Source organism: Prionailurus viverrinus, chromosome D2, assembly GCF_022837055.1.
Source record: "Prionailurus viverrinus isolate Anna chromosome D2, UM_Priviv_1.0, whole genome shotgun sequence".
NCBI lineage: Eukaryota > Metazoa > Chordata > Mammalia > Carnivora > Felidae > Prionailurus > Prionailurus viverrinus.
This window is the reverse complement of record NC_062571.1, coordinates 25,350,333-25,373,124: the sequence shown is the minus strand read 5'-3', so window position 1 is coordinate 25,373,124 and position 22,792 is coordinate 25,350,333. Positions and strand designations below refer to the sequence as shown.

The 22,792-nt window shown below is 35.4% G+C and overlaps 1 protein-coding gene across 8 annotated transcripts in view; it reads left to right on the top strand.

Moving 5' to 3' along the window:
* JMJD1C (jumonji domain containing 1C) overlaps positions 1-22,792 on the top strand; it is a 271,367-nt gene that overhangs the window by 243,511 nt on the left and 5,064 nt on the right. For 4 of the 8 annotated variants that reach the window (XM_047826342.1, XM_047826346.1, XM_047826345.1 and 1 more), the window contains 13 exons: positions 1,726-1,940; positions 2,840-2,992; positions 4,969-5,058; positions 5,778-5,905; positions 6,095-6,308; positions 6,833-7,047; positions 7,735-8,013; positions 10,951-11,119; positions 11,677-11,767; positions 12,769-12,899; positions 13,282-13,404; positions 16,347-16,486; positions 18,230-18,406. In XM_047826342.1, coding sequence (XP_047682298.1) covers positions 1,726-1,940; positions 2,840-2,992; positions 4,969-5,058; positions 5,778-5,905; positions 6,095-6,308; positions 6,833-7,047; positions 7,735-8,013; positions 10,951-11,119; positions 11,677-11,767; positions 12,769-12,899; positions 13,282-13,404; positions 16,347-16,486; positions 18,230-18,406 — 2,125 coding nt within the window. Of the gene's footprint in view, positions 1-1,725; positions 1,941-2,839; positions 2,993-4,968; positions 5,059-5,777; positions 5,906-6,094; positions 6,309-6,607; positions 6,713-6,830; positions 7,048-7,734; positions 8,014-10,950; positions 11,120-11,676; positions 11,768-12,768; positions 12,900-13,281; positions 13,405-16,346; positions 16,487-18,229; positions 18,407-22,792 lie in introns of those variants that run through there. The other 4 variants (XM_047826344.1, XM_047826343.1, XM_047826349.1 and 1 more) reach the window with 4 other exon arrangements.

Below are 22,792 nucleotides of genomic sequence, written 5' to 3'. Positions count from 1 at the left end.
AATCGTCTATAAATCTAGATAAACAATCTAGGTATCAAACCAAAGTCATTGCATTACATGGACTACCCACATGTTTTGTTAAACATGTAGCTATAAAAATATGAGTTACAAAATTAGAAAAAGGGTTTGTCAGTACCATATCATACTACCATATCACGTTTCACAGGTAGAATCAGTCATTCCTGAGATTCAGCTCTTTCTCTTGCTTCCTATATGACTTTATTAACTATAGTAGGATTATATAGCTCATCCTATCTCATATGCATAATGCTAATTATAGTGGTACCTACTTCAGAGAGATTTCATGATTAAATGAGATAAAGTACAAAAGGTCCTTAGTCGTACCAAGCACATATGAATGTGTATGAGTATAAGCTGCAAATATTTTCCTAATCATCAACTTCCTAAGAAGTTAGGAAACACTTTGCTCTGGCAAATACACCTCTGCTGGTGGCCCAGTGGAGACCCCAAGAGCATGTATTGTTAGGAACAGAACCAAGTTCTATTTCTTAATTTTACTTCATGGTTTTTCCAGCCAACAATCCCCAAAGGATCAACAACTTTAAAGAATAGTTGTAGAAAGTAGGGCACATGGAATTGCAGTAAAAAAGAAAAAGAAAACAGAAGGAAAGTAGATTTGAAGGAAAGAAATTTTCAGGTAGAGATAATAACACAAAGCTGAAATAATAGATTATAACAAAGGGAGAAATCTGGCTCAAAAAAGGATAATGGATTATAATGAAGGGAAAATTTGGTTTAAAAAAAAAAAGAAAGGTTTAGGTAATAAAAGAATGAGCAAAGGGCCTGGGAAAAGGAATGTTGGTGTTGTCCATTTGAAAAATAGAGAATGAATTGTAATGAATTTCTGATATCCCCCAGTTGAGAGTAAATAGAGTAAGTACTATGATACTGAAGAGTAACTACCAACCCGGAAGAAAATGGCAATTTTGCTTTCCATTTACCCTAAACTTTTCTGAATTGAGTAGTTAAGTAAATTGGATGGCAAGCTGAGAGGAACTAAGTATACTTAGTTGGGTTCCTAATAAACTTTTGAGAGTTTCATCCTTTCCTCTAAATCATAAATAAATAAAGTGTCATTTTAATTAATGAAAACTATGTATATATATACTTGGTATTTTTTAAATCCTCCCAGTGAAAGTCTTAAGGTGATTTAGGGCATTTTCAGTATTAGAGGTTCTTGATTTAGATTATGTATAAAATAAAAGTATTGCTCTAGGCAACATTTGGCCAACATTTTAACTCTTGTCCTCATCAAACACTCAGACACAATTTTCATTTGACTGAAATAAATAGTTAAGTATAATGATAGGAAAAATCTTATTTCTTGAAATAACCTAAAATTGGTGCTGTTTATCATTGCCATTTGTGTAACACTATGGGAGTCATTTAAGTTTGTTAAATTTAATTAATAATGAAAAGTGTGTGTGTATATGAAGGACTACCCTATTTTCTTGTTTTTTTTTAACAAATGTAATTTACATGTTTATAATACAAAAGTGTAAATTAATTATAAATTTACAACTTTATAAAACTGGACTGGTGTTGGGGTGCCTGGGTGACTCAATCTGTGCTGACAGCTCAGAGCCTGCTTGGGATCCTCTCTCTGCCTCTCCTGTACTCGCACTCTCTTTCTCAAAATAAATAAGTAAACATTAAAAAAAAACCTGGACTGGTGTCTAATCCTTTTATGTTTTAATATTTCAGATTGTCATTTAGTAAAAATGGAGTGGTTAGAATAGATGGTTTCTCTTCTCCTGACCAATATGACGATGAAGCTATGAGCCTATGGACACATGAAAATTATGAAGATGATGAACTAGACATAGAAACTTCAAAATACATCTTGGATATAATAGGTGATAAGTTCTGTCAGTTAGTAACATCTGAAAAAACAGCTTTGTCCTGGGTGAAAAAGGATGGTAAGGAAGTTAAATACTTAGAATATACAACTGTACAAATTTGATTTTAAGAATTTCTCTTTGAAGTATATTTAATAGGAGCAGTCCCTTATTTTGTCTAGTGTTACTGACATTTTAATTTGATAACATTTTTTTTATGTACAAAGGCACCTATGTGTACTTAAATCAACATCTTTTCTAACTGAATGTATTAACAATTCATGAAGTCACAATAGCACTATGCTGTTTCTGCCATTATGACATAAGTTAGCATGGTAAGGATACTTCAGATGTGGAATGGGGAAATTTCAGCCTTTGCCAGCATAAGACACAGTCCATACCATTTATTTTTAATCTGCTGTGGTTCATCACAGGTTTTAGAATCAGATGGATTTATATTTGAATCTCAACTTTATTCCCTGCTTTTATGACTGTAAGATGGGAGTAACTACCTCATAGCTTTGTTTAGAAAGTAATTATATTTACATATGTAAAGCACCTAATATATGAGTTACTCTAAATCTTCCTTTCTCCTAAATCAGTGGTTTGTCCCCCAAGAGATGTTTGGTAATGACTGGAGACATTTTTGGTTGCATGACTGAAAGGTCGGGAGTGGATGGTAGAGCACTAACATCTAATGTGTGGAGGTCATAGATGCTGCTGAACTTCCTACATTGCACAGAATAGTCCCTCATAACAGAGAATTATTCAGTCAAAAATCTTAAAAGTGCTAAGGTTGAGAAATTCCATTAGATGTAAGTCTTCTGAAGAGAATTACTGATTCAAGAAATCTTTTGATCTTTAGTTATATCCTTCAGAGTTCTTGGTTTGCCATAAAATTTTTGTGTTTGTGTATTTCAGCGAAAATTGTGTGGAAAGGAGCATACTTGCCTTTAAATTTTTATTTCTCTGTGTTTCAGCCAAAATCGCCTGGAAAAGAGCAGTGAGAGGAGTCCGGGAAATGTGTGATGCATGTGAAGCAACATTGTTTAACATTCATTGGGTCTGCCAGAAATGTGGATTTGTGGTTTGCTTAGATTGCTACAAGGCAAAGGAAAGGAAGAGTTCTAGAGGTTGGTTTATAACTTTCTGTAAATTGAAATTTTTATAATGTTCATTTTCTTTAGGATCATTCATCTGGAAATTATATGTGTGTGAGGTTTCCCCCCCGCTAATACATTAAAGAAGTTTGGTAAATTTATTAATGTCCAGATTTCCTAGAATAAAAACTGCATCTACATCTTTTTATCCTGATTAGTAGATCCACCCACTCCTTTCAGCAGGTAGTTTTTTAATGTAGCCCAATTTAGGACAGGCTTTCCTCCCTTCAGACTCCAGTGTGTAGGAGCCTGAAGCCTATTCTAAGACCTGTTAATTACATGGTCATGCACATAAGTCACAATTGAATATTTAACTCGTGTGAACTGATTTTTCTGAGTAATTGGTCCATAAAGTTCAGATCAAAATGTTCAAGAATATGCTTCCACTAGTATCAATTTGTCCCATAGTTCTTAGAGAATGAAGAAGTCTTTATTATATTTAACAGTAGTCTTTGAAGCTATTATTTTAGATGAAATGTCACTAAAACAGTGTTCTACATGTTGATACAGTTAAAGATAATATAAAATTTAAAAAAGAAGTAACTAAATTCACGTTTTCTCATGATAAAAGTGTTTTTAGAAAAAGCTTATCCAAGGCAGTTTTAGAAGTAGCTACCTCATGTTGGTAACCTGAAATTTTTAGTTATTTGTTTGGGATAAAGTCTTCATGAAATAAGAGGATTTGAATTGTGAAAGTATTAGAAGTAAAGTCATGTTTAGTGATAAAAAACTGTTTAATGTCTAAAAATGATATATGTCATTTTCATATCCAACAAACTCTTTCAGCATACTTAACTCGATAAACCATGATTTAGCTATCAGTATCTTTTCCACTGATAAGATTACTAGAGCCTTTTTCTTAGACACCCAACACATAAACAAAAAGACCCCTAGAGTGGAGACACATTTCCAAACATCACAGCTGGGTGTTTCTGTGACATGCAAAAGATACATAAATATAAGTAAAATGTGAGGCTATAATAAGGAATGCAGTCTGGGCAGTTACCTGTCTTCAAAACTATACAAATATATTTGGATATTTTTAGTTAAAAAATTAGCTCCACTATTATAAAACTTAATCACATGCATTTTATATTCTTTTTTCCTGTTTCCATATTACTTTTGTTTTCCCTTTGCCCAAGTAAAGAAATTAATTCATCATATTTTTCCCTACTGTTTGCATGTATATGAGCATGTATCATTTTTGGAATAAGATAGGGTATGTATAATAAACCTTAGTAGTTGCGTTGCTATTGATATTCACAGTCCTGTTAATTTTAAAAGTATAGTCATTGTATCTTTTTTTTAACCTCTATGCCTTCAGTTATATATTGTTATCTATATATTTCTATTTCACTGTCAAATATTGTGATAAACTCCTATTGGCTAGGTTATAGCTTTATATAACAGTAATTAGCATAATATTCAATACCTTGATCTCAAGGAAATCTTTTTCTATAAATTTGATGACATACACAGTTACTTATGATGTGTCTCTGTGAGCTTCAATATATATCATAAAGCTCATTAAAGTCAGCATAAAAAATCTAGAACTATTGTTTGATGAAGTTTCAGACTAAATAAAATTCAAATCCAGTCTAAAACTGGTTTTCTTTAAAAACTTTCCAACACTCCCCTCCAGAACCTACACAATAACTTGTAAATGCTTTCTAACAGCTTATATTTTAGACAAGGAAGATAGACGTAACTAATACGTTAATGACAATAAAGAATGGTAATTTCAGAAAAGGATAAATAACATTATATCAGTTTTGTATCTTGTTTTTATAAAATTCTCGGAATGGTGGAACTTAGTCTTTTAAAAACCAACCAAACCAATTTGAGGCCTGCTATTGGTATTTTATATAATTGTTAAGCTCTTTATATATGTTATCACTTTTATTATAAAACCATGATGGATATAAAGTATGTATGTTATAATCATACAGATAAAGAACTGTATGCTTGGATGAAGTGTGTGAAGGGACAGCCTCATGATCACAAACATTTAATGCCAACTCAAATTATACCCGGTACTGGTAAGTATAAATGTACATTATTTACTTAGTAGTGTAACAGCTCTTTCTTGGTCTAGATTGTTTAGGAGTGCGTAGAAATATAATAGAATGGAGAGGTAAGGTTTATCTAAACTTGAATTGTTTTTGTTCAGTTCTTAGAATCTGGTGTGTAATAAACCTAATAAGGCCAGCCCAGACCCAGTGACGAAGAAAGTCAGAGGAACCATTGTGGAGGGGGAAACTAGAGTGTGGCAGAAAAGCTTACTAGATTTATGATGAAAGGTTATTTTCCGGGGCGCCTGGGTGGCACAGTCGGTTAAGCGTCCAACTTCAGCCAGGTCACGATCTTGCGGTCCGTGAGTTCGAGCCCCACGTCGGGCTCTGGGCTGATGGCTCAGAGCCTGGAGCCTGTTTCCGTTTCTGTGTCTCCCTCTCTCTCTGCCCCTCGCCCATTCATGCTCTGTCTCTCTCTGTCCCAAAAATAAATAAACGTTGGGAAAAAAAAAAAAGGTTATTTTCCTTTTTTTTTTTTGAGCATACTGAGTTTTCAAGAATAGAGGTGAGAGAAAAGAATAGAGAACATGAATTTGGTTGAATAATCAAACCTGAAAGAGATGGAAGAATTGAAGGAAAAAATGGGAAGCAAAGTGAAAGGGCATAAGAAAACCTGCACAAGAAAAGACTGGAAAGAATTTTATTGTCTTAACTATCTTTTTATTAACCACTCTTATATTTTGTAGTTTTGACAGATCTTCTAGATGCGATGCACACTCTTAGAGAAAAATATGGTATTAAATCCCATTGTCATTGTATTAACAAACAGAATACACAGGTTGGAAATTTTCCTGCAGTGAATGGTGTATCTCAAGTAAGTAAAACTTTCTAATTATTCAAATGAAATGCATAGTTAAATTAATAATCTTTGCTATTTGAAATCAGTTTAGGACTTGTGTTTTGTAAATTATGTTTTTTATGTTACTGTATAAATATTACTACTTTTAACTCTGAATAATTGAAGAGGTAGTATTTTTAAAGTTTAATTGTTCTACCCTTATAGGTTTTACAGAATGTTCTTAATCACAGTAATAAAATTTCTCTGTGCATGCCTGAGTCTCAGCAGCAGAATAACCCTCAGAAGTCTGAGAGTAATGGCAACAGCAGCCCAGGGAGTGACGTAAGCACAGACAGCAAGTTAACTCCTCCAGAATCCCAGTCACCACTGCACTGGTTAGCAGATCTTGCAGAGCAAAAGTCCAGAGAGGAAAAAAAAGGTAAATGAAGTTATCTAAGTATATAATAGATGACTATAATATAACCAACAATGTACTATGATACATTATAATATTCACTTAGAACAGTTTACATTTGTGTTTTGCTTGCATTATGTATGGCTTGGATACAGTAAAACATTTGTTTTCTATTGTTAGGACCTCACCTCCCTGTGATTGTATCAAAAGTAGTTAGAATCATTTGTGGATGAGCATATCATTAAAGCCACCAGGGCAGTAGATTTGTAACTTAAACTATACTTTCTCCCTGTTTTAGCTATAGCATTTTTCATTTGTGACAGGTGCAAACTCAGCTACATGTCTAAGATATTGAGGAAGGCCTTTTCATATTCAAACTGTTTGACTCCATTTTGAAGGATCTAACCCATCCTCTGGTGTGTGTTCAGGTGAATAAATCACTAGTGCTACACTTTTTATCTCTCACTATCAAATGTAGGGTCCCAGTTTTGTCTGTACTTTAGCAGCATGATTAGTTTTATTTGAATTTTGTAAATGTTGTATTTCAGAAAACAAAGAATTTGCCCTTGAAAATCAAGTTAAAGAAGAGAGAGAACACGACAATCCTGACTCTCCAAATAGCAGAACATCACCTCCTGTGTCCCAGAATAATGAACAAGGCTCAACCTTACGAGATTTACTGACCACAACAGCTGGCAAGCTCCGTGTGGGTTCTACAGATGCTGGCATTGCCTTTGCCCCAGTGTATTCGATGGGAACCCCAGTGAGTGAGATGCCAGAGTTTTGGTTTTCATATGGACCTTAAATTTAGATGATTTGGGGATTTGGCTGTGAACTACACAATAAATAGATGCAAATGAAATAAAATACACCAATTACCAGACATATTCCCAATTGCATTATAAATCTCGTAGCTTAAAATCTGGAGATTTTAGGTTTTTTCCCATGTGAAAAAGGTTGAGGGAGGGGCATTTCATGCCAGAAGAGCCCTAAGATAACTCCTTCAGAATTTGAAAACCATGTATCTATCTAGTAGGGGAAATAAACCACATGGAAGTTAATGTTTTGTTACTTAAAATATTTAGTAATCCATTTTTGTTTTAATTATGCACCAGAAGAAAATAAAAACCAGTAATTGCATAGGTAGGCACAAATTTTTAGTGATCTTTAAAAGTATATGGGAAATTCCACCTATCTATCTTGTCTGCCCTAGTCCTAAAATAATGTAAAAGGCCACAGTTGCAGTTTTTGCAGACCTGGCAGATTCTCACATGGAAGACCACCAGACTTCTGGTTCGTGCCTGTTAGGAACAGCGTAGGGACTACAGATCCATATTTGCTGACATGATTAGATATTCTTGAAGGCAGATAAAATGTTAATGTTAGTAGTTAGTGAAAGTTTAAAAATGTATATATGTTTCCTCTCAAAATACAACTTTTCCCCTAATAGAGTGGTAAAAGTGGAAGAACTATGCCAAACATTCTTGATGACATAATTGCTTCAGTTGTTGAAAACAAAATTCCACCAAATAAAGCCTCTAAGATAAATATAAAACCAGAGCTGAAAGAAGAGCCTAAAGAGTGCAGAAATTCGTCCACCGAGGAAAACAGTATGTTGTACAATGACGTGCCACATTCTTGGATCTGCGAGAAGCATATTCTGTGGCTTCAGGATTATAAAAATAGTAATAATTGGAAGCTTTTCAGAGAGTGTTGGAAACATGGACAAGTGAGTATTTTAAGCTGATTAGTGAAACTGAAACTGGTTGGATAAGAAGAAAGGGAAAAAATAGTACTTACTGGATTTGGAAGTCAGATCTCGAAAACAAAAAGGTTACCAGAATTACTGGTTCTGAATTTATATTCTTTGGTCAAATTTATATGAATTAACAGGGAAGCACAGGTTGTTTGATGTTTCATTTTTTTAGCTATCAGTCAACAGATTTTTAATAAAGCCATATATTTACCAAATTTGGCAGTGCCTTTTTTTACATTTGTACTTTGGTCCAGTTAACAGATACGTATCTGTTATTAAAGTGTTAATACTAGAAGCACTTTCCTTGGACTAATGAAAAGTGTAGATGTTTGTGCCTTTAATGTTTATCCGTAGAGCATTTATTGATGTGTTAGTTCATCAGATCTTGAATGACAAACGCCATTATTTAATTCTGTTCAAATAAAAATGATTTTCCCTTTGACCAAAGTTTTGATAGAATATTTGGCACTCATGTCAGATGGCAGTTTATTACATTAATGCGAACAAAAATTGTGAACAAAATTGAGAATTTGCATGACTTACTATTGTCATGGTTTTTTTTTGCTTTCTGGAAAACATTCTTTGCTATTTTATTTTACTTTCTTCATTGAGCAGGTAGTTATTGAGCACCTAATAAAACCTGGTCTTTTTGCTGGCCATTAAAGATAGGTAAAATGAGTAAGTTATATAAAAATAAGTAGATGAGCAAACTATTTTAGTGCAAAGGTTCTTAATCTTTTTAAGTCACTAAACCTTTTCACATTGTGAAGAAAGCTTGTTTCCTTTCTCCCCAGAAAAAATCATACCCATTCATTGCACATACACAATATTTAGTTCCCCCTCCTTCCTTTCTTTTTTTTCTTTTTTTTCTGGTTGGCTCTCCTTGAAGCCCTGATGCCATTGGTGGGTCATAATTTAGACCTTTTGATTTTCTGTGTGCTTGAACAGTCAACGGAAATATTTTAATAAATACGTTAAATATGCTAAGGACCATTTTAAGGTACTCTAAAAAAACCAAAAGAGGGAATGACTAGGCTAGAGTACTAATTCCAAAGGGGTAGTCTGAATTGATGTCTCAGGGGTTAAGTGAAAATTTTCTGGATGTGAACAAGATACTGGAAATAATCAAAAGCATCAGGTGCTTGGGAAACCGTTAAGTAGTTTTGTTTGCCTGGAACACAGATAAGAGTTCTGTGGCATAATGGTGAGGAAATGGTAATTAGAGTTATGATTATGAAGGGCCTTAATCACACTAAGGAGTTTGAATTTTGTTCTGTAGCTGTTGGTTTTATTTGAGGAATCAAAGTAATCAGATTGACATTTTAAAATTAACTGACAGCAAAGCAGATTGGAAGTTGAATTAGGGGAAAATAAGACTAGAGACAAAGAGTCAAATTAGGTAGGTTTCCATTATTTCAGGAAAGTGATGATGATGGTACGTACCCTGGGAATCTGCTTCAGAAGATTCTAATACACTAGTTAATTTGCCTCTGTCATTTTTTTTTTTTTTTTAACAATATGGTTACCATTAGAAAGAGTGGCATTGGGCTGGTTAGGAGTATTCCTGGATAGCCATAATAGGGGCTGGGAATTAATACATAAATTGCCAATAATAGTTAATTATCTAATAGCTGATAAGATTTTTTTTTAAGTTCACTTATTTGAGAGAGACAGAGAGTGTTTTGTGCACGTACATGTGAGGAGAGGAGGGGCAGAGGGAGGGGGAGAGAATATCTAGCAGGCTCCATGCTGTCCATTGACAGCTGTCCATTGGAGCCCGGTATGGGGCTTGATCTCATGAACCATGAGATCATGACATGAGCCGAAACCAAGAGTCAGTTATTCAACCTACTGACCTATCTAGGCGCCCCTAACTGAACCTATTTTTAAATGTTGGATGTATATCATTACTCCCTTGAAAGGAGGTTTAATGGAATAGTCACCCAAGTAGTTAACTAGACTCAAGGATGGTTTTGTTGTTTTTCTTTTCTTTTCTGATAACCCTAGCCAAAGGTTATTATGCTCTATGGTTCCCCAAATTTTAATTGTCTTAATGAAGTTTAAGATTACTTACTATATATTATATTTTACAAGAGATTCTCAAATCACAACTTTCTTTGTTCTCCATATCCCAGATTTTTGCTTCTTTTATAATAAAGGAATTAAAAAAAAAAACACCTTAAGAACAGTACATCAGACTATCTTAAAGGTTTTTGTTTTGTTTTTTGTGTGTTTGTTTTTTGTTTTGTTTTTTACATCAGCATTGGAGTCTTAGAAGCTATAAATCTTCAGTTGTTAGTTTTAGGATTAAATAGCCTCGAGGGAATTCAAATTCATATGATTTCAAAGGCGAGACTTACTTTTAAGGAATCAGCCATTAAGCTTGAAATTTAATGTTATGCCTGGTTATTTAATGTTTTATTTATCATGATCCTTGTGGAGGTAAAAAACCTCCTGTGTGTTTTAAGTGATACAAGTTATGTTTTAATCTCAATGACTGTATGTATTTTATTGTAAAATCTTATTATGTATGTTAGATACATACAAATGTGTTCTATCTTCAAAAATTAGTCTATAGATAAAGCAACCAAAAATCCATATTTATACTGCCCAGAACAAAAATTTTTAGTATAGCTTTTTGGACTTCTTTCCTAAAAATTACTACACATTTTAATTTTCAAAAATGGCAGTGTACTTTATATGGCATTCTCCCGTTATCTTTTCTCTTTGACAGTATATTGTAAACATCTTTCCAGGTCAGGGACTATTTTTAATAGTCTCTTATTCTCACAGTTTGTCATTAGTCCTGAAACTTAAGCTGTTATCCATTTGTTGTATGTGCATATAAAATCAAATTTTGAGTGTCCTTATATACCTTTTAACTTATTTATTGATCTATCTATTTATAAGCCTGCAGTGGTTTCTGGTGTGCATAAGAAAATGAACATTAGCTTGTGGAAGGCGGAGTCAATTAGTCTTGATTTTGGAGACCACCAAGCTGATCTCTTGAACTGCAAAGACAGCATTATTTCAAATGCCAATGTTAAGGAATTCTGGGATGGTTTTGAAGAAGTTTCAAGTATGTTGTTTTTTGTTTGTTTTACTGTTTTCTGAAACATACTCCTCCAATAATGATAAATTGCAAATATGACTTAACAGATGTTTAATCTTTGAAACTTCTATATTACTTTGGCTGATAAAAAAAGAAACAAATACTTAGAAACAAGAGACTGAGTCTTATTACTGGCTCCACCCCTAATTTCCTTTGACCATACATAAGTTATTCATACCATGTTTCCTTATATGGCGAGTATTTTTGGCAACCCCATAAACCTTTGAGAGTTATGTATGTAAAACACTTAGAAATTAAAAGTAAAAATGTAAGACTGATTTCAATAACAATTGTAAAAATTTTTAAAGAATATTTTTGCACTATTATAAGTACCTATATACTTAAGGAATAAAATTCCTAAAACTATGTAAGTACGTAAGAAATTAAAGGCAATGAGCAAGCATTCATTAAATACCTACTGTACAATTGAATCATTCATTTTACATCTCTTCCTTCCTCTCCAAACATTAATAACAATGAAAAGGCAGAGATTATCTTTTAGTAATAAATTGCATTCTTTATAGAACGGCAAAAAATGAAAAGTGGAGAAACAGTTGTTTTAAAATTGAAAGATTGCCCTTCAGGAGAAGACTTCAAGACTATGATGCCAGCAAGGTATAGATTTTAAAACTTGTTTTTTTTAACACCTGGGTTTTTGAAATTGAGCTGAGATTATCCCCAGAAGTAGGATAAGGAACTGTATATTTGACCTGTAGGCATTTTCTTTGCCAATTAAAAGCAAAACCCAATCTCTGTAGCCTCAGCAGGATAAAGTCTTTATGTTAGAAAGTAAAGGAAAGAATGCTAATGTCAAAGGACATGGAATTCTTTTTGGGACCTCCATTCTGTCGGTGCTTTATGTATGTACGTATTTATCTGTCTGCCTATCCATCTATCTATCTACGTGTCTATTTTGAGAGACCAGCAAGAGCGGGAGAGGGGTACAGAGAGAGGGAGAGAGAGAATCCCAAGTAGGCTCATGCTGTCAGTGCAGAACACCATGCAGGGCCTGATCCCACAAACCACAAGATCATGACCTGAGCTGAAATCAAGAGTCTGACACTTAACTGATTAAGACACCCAGGCACCCATTCATGCTTTTAATTTTCTAAGACTAGAGAGGCAGAACTGCAATTTTAGTCATTGTCACTTCTGTTTGCTGCTTGCTTGCCCTTGTGTTACGCATTCATTTAAACTGAATGAGGTCAGGGGTGGCCTCTTTCTCAGATGTTTAAAAAAAATTTTAACTGAATGAGGTCAAGGAAAGTGTTACCTGTCAAAGTCCTTAGAGAAAGGTTGTATTAACTTTTGAACAACTTGAAAATTATGAAAGCACTGAAGAATGTAAATCTGTAGGGGCACCTGGGTTGCTCAGTTAGTTTGTCAACTTTGCTCAAGTTATGATCTCACGGTTTGTGAGGTTGAGCCCGTTGAGTCCCGCATTGTGCTCCGTGCTGATAGCTCAGAGCCTGGAGTCTGCTTCAGATTCTGTGTCTCCCTCTCTCTGCCCCTCTCCTATTTGCACTCTGTCTCTCTCTCTCTCAAAAAATGTAAACATTAGAAATTTTAAGAAAAGAATGTAAATCTGTGTTCAAGTCAGTGTTATTATTCTTCAGATATGAAGATCTTTTAAAAAGCCTGCCATTGCCAGAATATTGTAATCCAGAAGGAAAATTCAACTTGGCCTCTCATTTGCCAGGATTTTTTGTGCGCCCTGATCTAGGACCCAGGTTGTGCAGTGCCTATGGTAGGTATATATTTACATTTCCATGAATTTGGAATTATATGAAATTTTAACTTCTGTCCAAAGATAATTGTCAAATTATTTTTAGGTACTACTAAATCTGTTTTCTAGTAATCCATTGAAATCTTTTTTTCCTATCAAATAGTATATTGGAAATTAATAGCCAATATAGTTAAGTACTTATGAATTCCTTGCAAAATATTTACATTTTCTATTAATTTGATTTTTATGGGAATTTCTTGCATTGTGGCTTTGGGAAGCAGGTTTTGAAACAAGGAGACTATAGCTCAAATTACAATTAACAAATGTTCCTCATAGAGCCGATTTGGGGGAGAATATTTAGGATATGTGTTCGGTCAAGTAAAAGTTTTTTTTTTATACACAGGTGTGGCTGCTGCTAAAGATCATGACATAGGAACAACAAATCTCCATGTTGAAGTCTCTGATGTTGTAAACATTCTAGTCTATGTTGGCATAGCAAAAGGAAATGGCATTCTTTCAAAAGCAGGTAAAGAAACTTGAATAGTGGTCTTTGGGATGACAGTTAAATAACCACGCACACTAGGACTTACTGTCCAGAATGTCAGCCTCTCAGTAAACAGCAAAGATTGCAAAAAGAATTGCAGTAGATAGAGAGATATTCTGATCTTTATTACTTTAAGAGTGGTTGATTTGCCTGTCTTTTTTTGATATAATAGGAATTTTAGTTTTAAAAATGAGTATTATTATTTGACCTTTGCTATCTTTAAATGTTCTGTTTGTGAAAATAAACCATTAGGCTCACTTATAAACATTTATTGGATATTAGAAACTGGGCACTGGGTGTCTGAAGATGAATAAGATGTGGTTTGTGCCTCAAGCATTCTTCATTTTTTCCTGTCTACTATCAGGGAAGGAATCTTTTCTCCTAAGTAGAAATAAGCTCTCTACCCAGTGTATAGGTTTTAGGTTCCATCCTCTGGATTTCTTTCTGAAACCTTGTTCCACCTGCTGTCCTCTTCTTTATACTTTCCCTCTTGACTGGTTTATTTTCTTTGGAGTAGGAGTACACTCTAGACTATTTCTTCTTTATCAAAAGGAAACGTCCTTCAAATCTTGTCTTCCTCACTGCCATCCTGTCGCTCCTGCCCTCATAACAGATTCTTTGCTGTCCCTGTCAACTGCCATTCACATTTCAGCTCAGTGCGGGTTGGCCTTACACCTGCTGCCCTACTGAAATTACTATTGCTGCGGCCCTCACAACATTCACAGTTTAAGTGGTTTTAGTGGTTTCTTTCTGGTCTTAATACTTACCCTCTGTAATAAATGGCACTGTTAATCACTGCGTCTTCTTCAAATGCTGCCTTTGGCTTCTATAGTACTAGTCCCCTAGTTCTTAACACCTTATGGAATCACAGGCTTTTCTAGGGTCCGAGAATTTTATTTATTTATTTTTTTATCTTTCCTAGTTTGCATTTACTTCATGTGAAATTCTACACATTACCCACCTACCACATACTTCACCAGTTCTGTATCTGGAGCCAAGGATGTATCTAAACTTAGTGACTAGGTGCTGAAAACATGGGGGTTCATTTGTAGTATTCATTCTGTTTTTCTGTGTATTTGACAGCTTCCATAAAACACAACCTAAATTCCCCCAAAACTAGAAAATCCTTTTTACACTCTTTTTTAGCTTCTTAGATTGACCTTTGATTATAATAGATAAAAACTCTTTGCCCCCGAGCCCCCCTGCCACCCCCTCCAGGATTTGAGTTGGGCATACTTGGGTTATAGTCTTAGCTCTAATACAGAAATGTGTGACTTATGGTTCAGATTACTGTTCTTTTTAAAGCCTCTGATGCTACGTAGTTAATTAACTCTTCTGTACCTCATTGTACTTCATTCAAATCAACCCCTCTAGCATTTATTTTCCAATACAGAGGTTATACCTGCATTTCTCTTTAACTAGTCTTTCATGTCCTTAAATGCTGAGACTGTTATTTATCTTTATTCTTGCACAACTTCAATCCCTCATTTGTAGCATAGTATTTGGTCTTTTGAGAAAACATCCATTTTAATCCTTTGGCTGTCTTTATCTGAAGCTTTTGCCACTCTTTATAGATGATCCCAAAAAAAAGGAGTGTTTTTTTAAAAAGGAATGTTTAGGGTTAATGCTTAAAACACATCAAGAAATACTGACCTACTGAAAGCATATGCTTTTTCCTCCACCTGTAATGGCTCTCCTGCCTCCTGTCTCCTCCTGGGCATATTCCTTCATATAGTTGTCTCCCCCTAGAGGCCTTTATTAAAAAAGATAAGCTTTCTCTACCCCAATAATCCCCCTCCTCCTTTTTTTTTAATTCATAGAACAGTGAAGTTTAATGGGAAAAAATTGAGAAATCATTCTGAGGTTGCCAATTTATAATTTTGTTAATATACAACATTTGAGAACTGAACCAGTTTTGTGTACCTTTTATACTCCTGATTGCATTGACCTCAGTGTGGTGTTCTTGTTTATTCACCTACATTTATTAATCCCTTCTTTTACTCTGTGAGGTCTTGACTGGGTCTTTCTTTAATTCTCTTGTCCCAACATTCTAGGACAGTGCCTGGTACACATTCATGTCTAAGTAAAGAAATCCTTGCAACCAGTTTTTAAGCATAAAAAAGAATTTACTGTTACAAATTAGGAAATATCTGAGGTGTTCTTTGTAGCAAGCAATAAATTTCTTTTTCTCTCAAAAGAACATTTCTTTTAAATGTTCACTGTAGTTAAATCAGGAATTTGTAAAAGTATACGTTCCTATGCTTCACTCAGAGATAACCAGTTAGCTGCTCCTTTTTCTGTACATGCATATAGATGTTCAGTTTTTAGTTTGTCATCATTTTAGAAGAATGGCCTGATGTTGCCTCAAAACCACAGCACATGAAGCATTTGCATTTAATTACAGATATATACGTATGAGATCTCCCAGGAATTCTAAGACATTTTGCTTGGCCATTTAGTAGTCATGTCATGGTAATGAACAAACTCCCCCCCCCCCCCCCCAACTGAACCTATTTGCTCAAGCCTAAAATAGAGATTATGATCCTTGCCTACCTTACTAAGTAGTTAGCAGTGGTCATGAAAGTCTTCAGTCAGTTATGAAATGCTGTATGAGTACAAATCATTGTTAGGACCACCCCCTTAGGACAGGAAGAAAGTTGGTGAAGTTTGAGTTAGAAGCCCCTGAGTGTTTTATCCTTGTTCTTTGGTTTTCAGAAAACAAATGATCTGGGAAAGTTACTGTTACTCTCCCCCTCCTTAGGGTCAGTGTTTTCTGTTTTGTAACAGTATAACTGTGTGTGTACCTCCTCTCTTAAGAGTCCTATCTAGTCAGGCACTGTGCTGCTCTCATAGGTCAGTTCTAGGACACTTGGCTCCCTGGTGCTCTTTATTGACTAATTTGAAAATATTCTCCTATGTTTCAGGAGTACTCAAGAAATTTGAGGAAGAAGATTTGGATGATGTTTTAAGAAAACGATTGAAGGACTCAAGTGAGATACCTGGTGCTCTGTGGCATATTTATGCAGGGAAAGACATTGACAAGATAAGGGAATTTCTTCAAAAGGTATAATTTAGGTTACGAATAGTTTACTTCTTCACCTTGAGCAAGGACTTAGTAATTTTTTTTAAGTTTATTTATTTTTAAAGAGGAGAGAGAGAGAGAGCATGAGCATGAGTGTGAATGGGGGAGGGAGAATCCCAAGCAGGCTCCCTGCTGTCAGTGCGGAGCCCAACACGGGACTCGATCTCACAAACTGTGAGATCATGACATGAGCCAAAATCAAGAACTAGTCACTTAACTGACTGAGCCCCTCAGGTGCCCCAAGGACTTGTTAATTTTTTTTTTTTTTTTTTTTTTTTTTAGTGTTTACTTATTTATTTATTTTGAGAGAGAGAATCCCAAGCAGGTTCCACACTGTCAGCACAAAGCCCAGTGCAGGGCTTGAACTCCTGAACTGTGAGATCATGACCTGAACTGAAATCCAGAGTCGAACACTTAACCAACTGAGCCACCCAGGCGCCCGTAGAAATTTTTAACGTAACTTCATTTATCATTCAGCAACATAAGATCATTAAATAATTTTTGCTTCGAAAGAGGACAGGATTTCTTGTTGCTGTTGAAAGTCAGAAACTCCTTTCTCTTACTCCTTTTAAAGCCCATTTCATGTTGAGATATTTGAATGGCAAACTTCTCAGTTGCTAGTCCTCCCCTATCTCCTTTATAGTAAAGAACTAATCTGTTGATGAGTCAGATGTTTCTGTTGGTGAAAAGTAGTAAAAAGTACAGGATAGAAAAACTAATATGTCATAGAAACATCTAAAGAAGGTAGGATCTTTATTTTAGTAAAAGTGTCCCTTGAAATTGGTTTTTCAAAGATTAAAAGTTTAGTAAAGAAAGGTATTTACCTTTGTACGTATATATTTTTTAATGTTTTTAATTTATTTTTGAGAGACACAGACAAAGCATGAGTGGGGGAGGGGCAGAGAGAGAGGGAGACACAAAATCCAAAGCAGGCTCCAGGCTCTGAGCCATCAGCACAGAGCCTGACGTGGGCTGGAACCCACGAGCCATGAGATCATGACCTGAGCCGAAGTCAGATGCATAACTGACTGAGACACCCAGGCGCCCCTGTACTTACCTTTCTAAAAAGATCAGGATCAGGAAGTGTTTAAGAAGTCCATACATATGGATGGTTTGGCTCTTGGAAAAAAAGCTACTAAACTGAGCTTTCCCTAATCTCTGTGCTGTACTCTTGAAATAACAGTAAAGAAACCAAATGGATAGAATCTTCATGGGGCAAGGAGGAGCTGAGAAGGTGATAGTATAGGGGTACTTGGGTGGTTCGGCCAGTTAAGCATCTGAGTCTTGACACTTGATTTGTGCTCAGGTCATGATCTCATGGTTTGGGAGATCAAACCCCAAACCCCTCAGGGCTCTGTGCTGACCCTGTGGAGCCTGCTTGGGATTCTCTCCCTTTCTCTTTCTCTGCCCCTCCCCCACACTCACTCACTCTCTGTGTTTCTCAAAATAAACACTTTTTTTTTTTAAAGGTGGTAGTATGATTCGCTTTACTAACAGAACCTCTTTGTGCAATATTGTTGTAATGTCCTTTGGCTTTTCAAATTGTCGTAGAATATTATTACCTTAAGTGCACACATTCCATAAGATTTTAAGAACAAAAGATGGTTAAGATTATTAGAACAAGAGATGGTTATTGTAAAGAAAATTGAAATTTAACTGAACGGGATTTATCATTTCCCTTACTTAAAACTGAGGTATGTATTTTAATTTTAATCCATACTGCAGATTTCAAAAGAACAAGGCCTTGAAGTTCTACCAGAACATGATCCAATACGTGACCAAAGCTGGTATGTGAACAGAAAGCTCCGCCAAAGACTGCTTGAGGAATATGGAGTCAGAACTTGCACTCTCATTCAGTTCCTCGGTGATGCCATTGTCTTACCAGCAGGAGCACTTCATCAGGTGCGTACAAACTTATTTCTAACACGTCTATTTACTGAAAGAACCAATTTTGAAAAAGGAATTGTTCTGGTAAGTAAGAGAATGACCCGCACCGGTTTGTTTTCCTTAAGAAATTACCAAGATAGCTTTCCCGTGCTTGAAGAGATCTGACGTAGTTAAATGGTTTGAGAACTGAAATTATTTTAACATGAGCCAGATTTCCATTTTTGTATTGTTTCTGGTTTAGTGGATGTAAATCTAATTTTTAAGTCTTTTTAAGGGGAAAATGAGATACTATATATTCGGTTCCTGGTAGTGAGACTTAACACTTAAGTTATTAATAAGACTTAGGAGATCACACATTTTCTAAGGCACCAAATTGAGCAGAATGAAGTATTGACTAGACCATTCGAAAATTCAGGCTTTTGTGTAACTCCCCCCTTGTCAGGTTGCTAACACAGTGATAATTTTCCAAAGAAAGTATGTAATTTTCATAGCTACTGATCCACAAAATTTAGAAACTAAAACACCTTATCTTTGCTTCTGTGGCTTGACTATGTGGCACTTGGCAAAATGGCATAGTGGGCTTGGAGGATTGTATTGAAAGCATACAGTGGATTCCTATAGACTGGAGCTACTGTGGACCAGCTTAGCCTTCACAGTAACAAAGTGTGTAGGGGAAACCCAAGAACCCAAAAAGCTAGTTTGCCCCAGAGTGGGTTCGCCACCTTTCCCACCACCTGGTTATTGAGATATTATACATATCTCATATGTGTACTTTTACATAAGACATGGAAAATTTTCCACATTTTGTATAACCATATATATGCAATAACTGCCTGTGTAGTGTTGTGACATTGTTATATAATACCACAAATACTCCATAAATGGTAATAGTTACTTACTTAGTTTTTATTAATATGTCAAGCTCAGGGTTAGATTTATCATTCTTAAATATCAAATGGCATTTATAAACACAAACATAATAATACACCTGTTTCACTACAATAACTTCCTGGAGGAAAAAATATATTAAATGTGTTGATTAAATTAATACATTATTTATATTAAATTGTTTTATTGTCCCATGGTCAGTGATCAGAGTTGTTTCATTTTTGATTCAGCTTTATTTTTTCATTAATTTTTCTTAAGTTTTCTATTCATTTATTTGTTTTGAGAGAGAGAGTGTGAGTAGGGGAGGAGCAGAGAGAGAGAGGGAGAGAATCCCAAGCTCGAACCCACTAGCCGTGAGATCATGACCTGAGCGGAAACCAAGAGTCACTCAACCGACTGAGCCACCCAGGTGCCCCTATGGTTAAAGTTTAAATGGGATTCACCCCACATACCCCCCTTTTTTTTTTTTTGCCTTCTAGTCTCTTATCAGAAAAGAGCTAATTAGTAACAAAAAAGTAAAATATCCTCAATGAAGCAGTCTTTTTAGGAGAATAGTGCAGTGAATCTTTTTGTAAATAGAATTCTTTGATAATATGAAACAAGTTCCCCTGAAAATCCTTACATATTTAACTTTAGTATCTACTTTCTTCAAGTTAATAAAACTGGACAGTGTAGTTTTTTAAATCAAGGTATAATTTTATATATGTGCATTCTGTAAGTTTTGAGAACTATATAGTGAGGTAACAACACAACAAAATAGTGAACACTTCCATGACTCCTAAAAATTCCCTCCTGCCCCTTATTAGTCAACTTTTCCAACCTGACATTCCAGCAACCACTTGTTTCCTCCTATAGTTCTGCCTGTATTAGAATGTCCTATGACATGTCACCCTTAGAATCTGACTTTTCTTACTCAACATGTAATACATTTGATATTTATCCACGTTGTGTGTATCAGTATTTGGTTTCTTTTGATTGCTGGGTAGTTGTTCTGTGTATAAATATAATGGTTTTTTTTTTTTTAATCCACTTACCAATTAAAGAATATTTGGGTGGTTTCCATCTGGGGACAGTGATAAGTCAGTACTTATTGTCAGTTTTGTTTGCAAGCATTTGAATACATGTGCATTGGTATCTCGTACTTTTAATTTACATTTTCTTAATAACCAGGTATGTTTAGCATCTTTTCATGTGCTTATTTGCTATCATCTTTATATCCATTTTGGTAAATGTGTGTTCAAATATTTTGTACATTTTCGCAGTTGGGTTTTTTTTTCTTTTTTAAAAAATTTTTTAATGTTTATTTTTGAGAGAGATAGAGTGTGAGTGGGGAAGGGGCAGAGAGAGAGAGGGAGACACAGAATCTGAAACAGGCTCTAGGCTCTGAGCTGTCAGCAACCGAGTTTGACTCAGGGCTCGAACTCAGTAATGGCGAGATCATGACCTAGGCTGAAGTCAGATGCTTAACCTACTGATCCACCCAGGCACCCCCTTAATGGTGTCTTCTAAAGAGAAGTGTTTTAATTTTGATGAAGTTCAGGTGATCAGTTTTTTTCTTTTATGTATCATACTTTTATTATTGTAATTCCAAAATTTTTGTGTAGCCCAAGATCACAAATATGTTCTTACACGTTTTCTTCTATAAACTTTATTGTTGTTAGTCTTAAATTTAGGTCTGTGACTAGTTTTTAATTTTTGTACATAGTGCAAAGTATTGGACCGAGGTTTTTTGTTTTTTGTTTTTTGTTTGCATATGGACATATCAGTTCTATTATCTGTTGAAAGGACTATTTTCAAATAATTTTTATGTTGAAATGTAATACATTTATATGATTTTTAAGAATTCAAACAGTACAAAGGGTTCACAGTAAAAATTCAGTCTTTTTCTCACCTTTGCCCCCAGCTCCTCTCCTTCAAAGGTAACCAGTGTTACCACAGAGATTCTATGCCATGTACATGTCTCTCTGCTGCTGCTTTTTTGGGGGGAAAAACCATGTTTTCTCAAAATACTAGGCAGAGTGATACTGTTAAAAAGTTTTGTTCATATAACACTCCACTCAAAGCTTCCCCAGGCCATAAATGATCTTTATTTGTATCCTGTCCATGCTCTCATGTATACACACACGCGCACACACACACATACACAATTTCACTGCCTTCCTCCCCTACTTCTCTCCTCCTTACTTCTCTCTGACCACCCTGCCTGCCATTGCTACGGTTTTCACATACACCATACGTGTTTGTACCCCAGGGCCTTAGTACTTGCTAATCCTCTGGCCTGGAATTCTTTTTTCAGATATCTGTTGTAAGACTTCCTTCTTAACGTTCTTTACAGGCTTTATTTGCTCAAATGTCACCTTCCTCACCCTAGTTGGTTTTTTTTTAATTTTTAAAAAATGTTTATTACTTGAGAGAGACAGAGACAGAGAGCAAACAGGGGAGGGGCAGAGAGAGAGGGAGACACAGAATCCGAAGTAGGCTCCAGGCTCTAGACTCTGAACTGCCAGCAAAGAGCCCAACACAGGGCACGAACCCAGAGACCGCGAGAAAATGACCTGGGCTGAAGTCGGCCGCTTAACCAACTGAGCCACCCAGGCATCCCACTCACCCTAGTTTTAAACTGCAAATTGTGTCTCCCAGTTCCCTGTCATCTCCCCTGCTTTATTTTCCTCCATTTTGATCATCACCTTCTAATATTATTCATAATTTACTTAATTTGTTTATTGTCTTTTAATCCCCACTGGAATAGAAGGTTCTTGAGGACAGAGCTTTCTGTTTTTCATTGCTGTCTCCCATGTTTAGGATAATACATTTAAATATTTGTAAGTCCTGACAGCTTGAAAATATGTTCTCATATACAACATATTTTCACACAAGTACAGATGAAAACAAAGTTATGACTTTCCACAATTTATATATATTGTGCTCTTTGTACAAACGTGTCAATTTTAGCCTCATTCTGTATGTGTCTTCTCTGGCCACTTCAGAAAGTTTACTTAGGTTGGAATATAACTCCAATTATAACCGTACACATAAGTACATAGAAAAACATGCTCTCTTTTGAGCTAGGTAGAAATATCATTTAGATTCTAGAGAGCAAATTTCATTGTAGATTTCTAGAGTATAAAAGATATCCCACTCCGGTACACTGAAACTGCATGGACAACCTAGACTGGCAGATTCTATTCTGAGCTTCGCCGCTAGCTCGCTGAGTGCTCTAGGACAGCTCCGCGGCAGATTTTGGCATAGAATCGCCAGCTATAAGCACAACAATTTCTGTCTTCTTTTCCTTATGTGGTGTGATAATGACAGCATGGTTATTTGTACTCTGTTGAAAGGGTGCTGTCCATGACTCACAAGTGACGATAACGTGGTTTTGAGAGAAAATTAAAAGGAAAAAAAACCATTCACCATATTAACTTGGATTTGAGATGTATTACCATTTACAACTCATTTAGTCCTTAGAGGTCCTGAAAACTTTTCGTTGATGACTTCACTTCCAACAGACTACAG